The 4,446-nt window shown below is 42.2% G+C and overlaps 1 protein-coding gene across 1 annotated transcript; it reads right to left on the bottom strand.

Moving 5' to 3' along the window:
- Positions 1-787: 787 nt before the first annotated feature.
- nkx1-2a (NK1 homeobox 2a) lies at positions 788-3,580 on the bottom strand. The gene is made up of 2 exons (XM_023418070.2): positions 3,331-3,580; positions 788-1,931 (listed from the first exon to the last, which is right to left on the bottom strand). The coding sequence occupies exons 1-2, from the start codon at positions 3,545-3,547 to the stop codon at positions 1,318-1,320; spliced, it is 831 nt and encodes a 276-aa protein (XP_023273838.1). The 5' UTR covers positions 3,548-3,580; the 3' UTR covers positions 788-1,317.
- Between the last annotated feature and the right edge of the window lie 866 nt (positions 3,581-4,446).

Below are 4,446 nucleotides of genomic sequence, written 5' to 3' on the forward strand. Positions count from 1 at the left end.
AAGGTTACAGCCTGTAAACCCTGAAACATGGTGCTATATTAGAAAGTGGTGCCCATATATTACATTATTGGTTTCGTATCATTCATACATTAACATGGTTGTACACACTATTGAGTTAGTTTGGTATTGTTTAATTAATAACAATGCAGCATATTAACTATAAACTCTGGATATGTTTTGCATGTAAAGTAACAAACAACTAGCAGCTGACATATATATGTAGTTGAGAAAAAATATTTCCCTATAGAATGTATAAAGATGTAGCAAAAAATAAAAAGTATAAAGTATAAAGTACCTCACAAAGTGGTTATGGCCTGCAATTACTGGCTTTATTAATAGTTAATAAATTATTTGCTGTTTTATAGACTTATTATAAGCCATCCACTGTGTTTAGTGCTGCTTTAAAGTTGATTTATTTTGTTCTTGACTGTGTTGCTGTTAAGATTTAAAATTAGACTTGTTTCCATAGAGGCTTAAGTCTCTGGTCAAACAGTCATTAATAAGCTTTCTGGATTTACTTTTGGTAAAAGCTCAGCCTTGTTGACCAGGAGATGGCAGCATGAGTCATTGGAGCCAATGGCTCCTTTAACAAGGACATGATCTACCTCCATTATCTACCTATTACTGTATTTCACTTTTTGCCTAATTAAGGTTAAGCAGGAAACAAAATGTCTCGCTATTCATCCACATTTGAAATGTTTTTACTTTGTAATACACGAGCCACACACAGATGTTTTATGTTGGGTTTTTTTTTTTTTATTAAGTTACACTGATAATGTCGTATTAATGGCAACAGAGTGAGCTGTGGTGTTCTCTGAGAGGTAGAAACACAGCTGGGTATTGGATGGTTGCAATATGCCACAGTTTGAGATGTAAAACACACCGATGCAGAAAATGATACTGTATGAGCTGTTATACAAACACACAGTTTGAGCAGGTGTTTCAGCAAACACAGTGACAGTCAGTCAGTGCATGGTGGAGCGGGTTTGACAGAACTTTGTGGCGTAAATGTTTCGATAATTGTTGGGCTCAGTTGGAGATCACACATTTGGCCTTTTGTTATGATGTTGAATTACTGGAAAGACTGAGACTTTAATAAGGTAATAAAACTCCCTTCAAAATAAACCAGCTGGATAATATCAGGATGGAACAAGAAACCTTGTACAAACAGGTGCCTTTTTTCCTCCTCACTTTGTAGAACATGATATGGCCTTAATGCAACAGTCACGGTGATTCTGGGCAGTAAAAGTTCAGCTGATTAGTCATTCTGTCCCAGTAAAAGTGTCACCAGCTGCAACATGTCAGTCTTGGCTTCTTTCATAAATGTGGATTAAAGTAAGTCGGCTGGACGAATCCACTGGACATGAAGGGATGCAGGAGCCCCCCAGTGGATGAAAGTGGAACGGCACCGGCCGTGTGAAAGATCACATTCCCAGAGCTGAAGTTCGGGAAAGTTTGGTGGAAGCTGGCGCTGGCGGGGCTTGACCCACAGGTGGCCGGGCTTGGACTGACATTGACCAGGGAGTTGGAGCCGGGCTGCAAGGTGCTGTCCGCCCCGGGGTTCTGTTTTTTCCACTTGGTCCTCCTGTTCTGGAACCAAATTTTCACCTGGGTTTCGGTCAGGCTCAGGGACAAGGCCAGGTTTAGTCTCTCGCACACAGACAGGTACCGAGTTGCGCGGAACTTGTTCTCCAGAGCCACCAGTTGCTCGTAAGTGAACGCTGTTCTGGCGCGCCGTGGTTTGGCGCAGGCCTGGTCCGGGCGCCGCCGCTTGTGCGGGGAAGGGACCTGTGGGGTGACCGCTGACTCTCCATCCTCCTGTTCCCCAGTGAGACAGGGCTCTGTGTCAGCCGGCGGGGAGAGCAGAAGAGGGTCAGCCACAACTGTATGATGCCTGGAGGCTGTAGAGTGTTCATCTCCTGTCTCTTCCCCTGTTAACAAACAAAGAGCAGTTAGTTCACAGCCTGTAAACCTCTGCAGCAAACTCAACATCTAAGGGATCTTGTGAGGAATCTCTTGGTGTCAGGGATAGGCTACTATTAGTATTTAATTTCCCGGTGAAAATTGGAGTTGTTAGGAAAGTTATCAGCCATTGAAACGGAGGTGTAGGCTGACCCATCCATTCGTCTTCAAGTGGCAACAGCTTTTTCAGGGAAATATATCCAGTGCTTTAATCAACTGCTAAAGATGACAGCAGCTTTTGACATTACGGCTGGACTTGGCTGGAATAGGCTTAATTTTCAAGGTGAACTTTAAATCATTGTTTTTAAGAAAATCGATCCAGTGATGGACCTTTAATACATTTCTAATGAAGTAAAATAGAGATAGAAAATTGCAATTTGTCATGTGTCTCGTTTTGATTAATAGGGAAAAGGCCTAAAAGCAAATGTGCTGAAATGGCCGTGGTGCTGAGGACAGCTCCTGAAGACAGAAGCCTCGTGTCAAATGTAAAAGCTGAAGGCCCACACACCTGAGTTAGAAATGTTATCCTCATTGTGCAATGATGTTCCTTTTTGTCCAGTGTGAGCTGAGGTTTGAATACCAGACACAGAAGTGCCTACGGTTGACATCTGTGAAGTGTTTGATGAGGATACTGACGTCGTCCGAGCGAAACGGCGCAAAGACTCAGGGGAGGGGGAGACTTGGTCACTAATCCTTAAATAATTTATAAACCACACAGCGCCTCAAATGTCATGTTGCGGAAAGAAATCCCGTCTAAATCCAGCTCCGCCACCTCAGCCGTGACGTGCTAATGGAGTTTCATATTTGCGGGTGGATCGATAAATGTCATCTATTTAAAGGGAAGTTTTAATCGAACGATATTTAGGATCAGACATGGATGGGGTGTGAAGTTTGTACCTGCAAGGTGCTGGAGGGAGATATGCAGGATGCAGTAATGGGATATCGATCAAAGCGCGCAGAGGCATCCTCAATGGGACGATTTAAACAATTATCTGGCCTGCCTGTCCCAGTGCCAATCACACGCTGGGGCTCTGGGAGCAAGCCTTTGTGGCTTCCTTGAAAGGAAAACGCAGCCTTGAAAATTAAGGAAAGGTCATACAGAGATGACAGTAAATCTGATAGAAAATAGCGTCTAGTTTGCAGATGCAAGTCTAGACCCAGCAAAAAGTTTATTTTTTATTGTAAGATCCCACTGTAAAGATTAATTTTATTCACATGCTTTTATCTTACGGAGTTTGGACGTGAGGAAGTCTGGATGTAATAATTGGCACATCAAAAAAAAAGAAAAGAAAAATCCAAAATTGTATTACATGTAAATGTTTGATCTATAGGCTGAACAATAATTCTAAAATTGTGAGTTTTCTCTACCTGATTTCGTGCGCTCAACTCTGAAGTCTCCGCTTGCAGTGCTGTCCGACTCCAAACTTGCTCCCTCTGCGTTTGGCACAGGAAACTTCTCCTGGGCGATGGAAAGTTCGTTTACCCTTTTGCTGTTGAATTTGTTGGGATCCAATATATCAATTATAGAAAATGAAATTTTGTGACTGGACGTCATTGTCACTCCACAATCCTTGGCTTCCAGCATCCTTTATACAGAAAGAGCTTTAAAGAAGGAAAACAACCGACGTGCGTAATTACGCGTGTGGAGAGGAACTTCGCATAGTTTAGCCTACTTCTTGTCTTCAAGCTTCATCAAACCGGATTAGTGCTGATGATCCTTCGGAGTGTGGACTTGGCTCCTCTGCTTCTGTCTGTCAGTCTTGCAGCTGAATGAGATGACCGGAGCGCGGTCTTTAAAGCGTCTGTCCCCTAGTCTCTCAGCCAGACACGTGACACAAACACTATTAGTGTTTCACACGACCACCTAATGGGCTCAAAGCATTCGTCGATAATCACCCATATCATTAAATTCAATAATCCACGACCTGAAAGTAAATTGGGCACAGATGGCACTTGATCCATATCAGAGAGCGCCCTGTCTCCCTAAATTGGACCATTTTAGATGCCTTACTGTCAGGAAGGGGATTTTCGTGTCCCCTGAGCAACAGAAAAACTTTCTCTTAATCGAACCAAACGGTTTCTCCTTATAAACTGCTGACTATTTGTGGAAATGTTGCAGCACCAGTATTGGAGGTGTCAGTAATGAGCACAGATGTCAGTAGATGGGTAGTAACTGAAAAATAAAATCAATATATCCAGGTGATATTTAGGTGTAAATAGATGAAGATCATAAACTGATGTGGTGCTGTTAAAGTGGCATAATATAAAATGTATGTATAAATACAGGTCTGAAGTAACAATTGTTATATTCCTCCATCCCTTTTGTTTTGCTTATTCATAATTGCAGGTGTGTTCTGCAATGAATTTCATATTTTGTTGTTGTTATCGTTATTTTCATGATGATGATATTCCCAGTCTAGCATCTCCAGTATTATTTACACTGCAGTGCAGCACACTGCAGCACGTTTCATACAGTTTAATGAC

Source organism: Seriola lalandi, unplaced genomic scaffold (assembly GCF_002814215.2).
Source record: "Seriola lalandi dorsalis isolate HSWRI2012SDOR001 ecotype SW California unplaced genomic scaffold, Sedor1 jcf7180002054580, whole genome shotgun sequence".
NCBI classification, from domain to species: Eukaryota; Metazoa; Chordata; class Actinopteri; order Carangiformes; family Carangidae; genus Seriola; species Seriola lalandi.

Coding starts and splice junctions, on each gene's coding strand:
- nkx1-2a (XM_023418070.2), bottom strand. CDS start 3,547: ATGCTGGAAGCCAAGGATTGTGGAGTGACAATGACGTCCAGTCACAAA. Junction 1,932..3,330: donor AGTTGAGCGCACGAAATCAG/GTAGAGAAAACT, acceptor GTTTGTTAACAG/GGGAAGAGACAGGAGATGAA.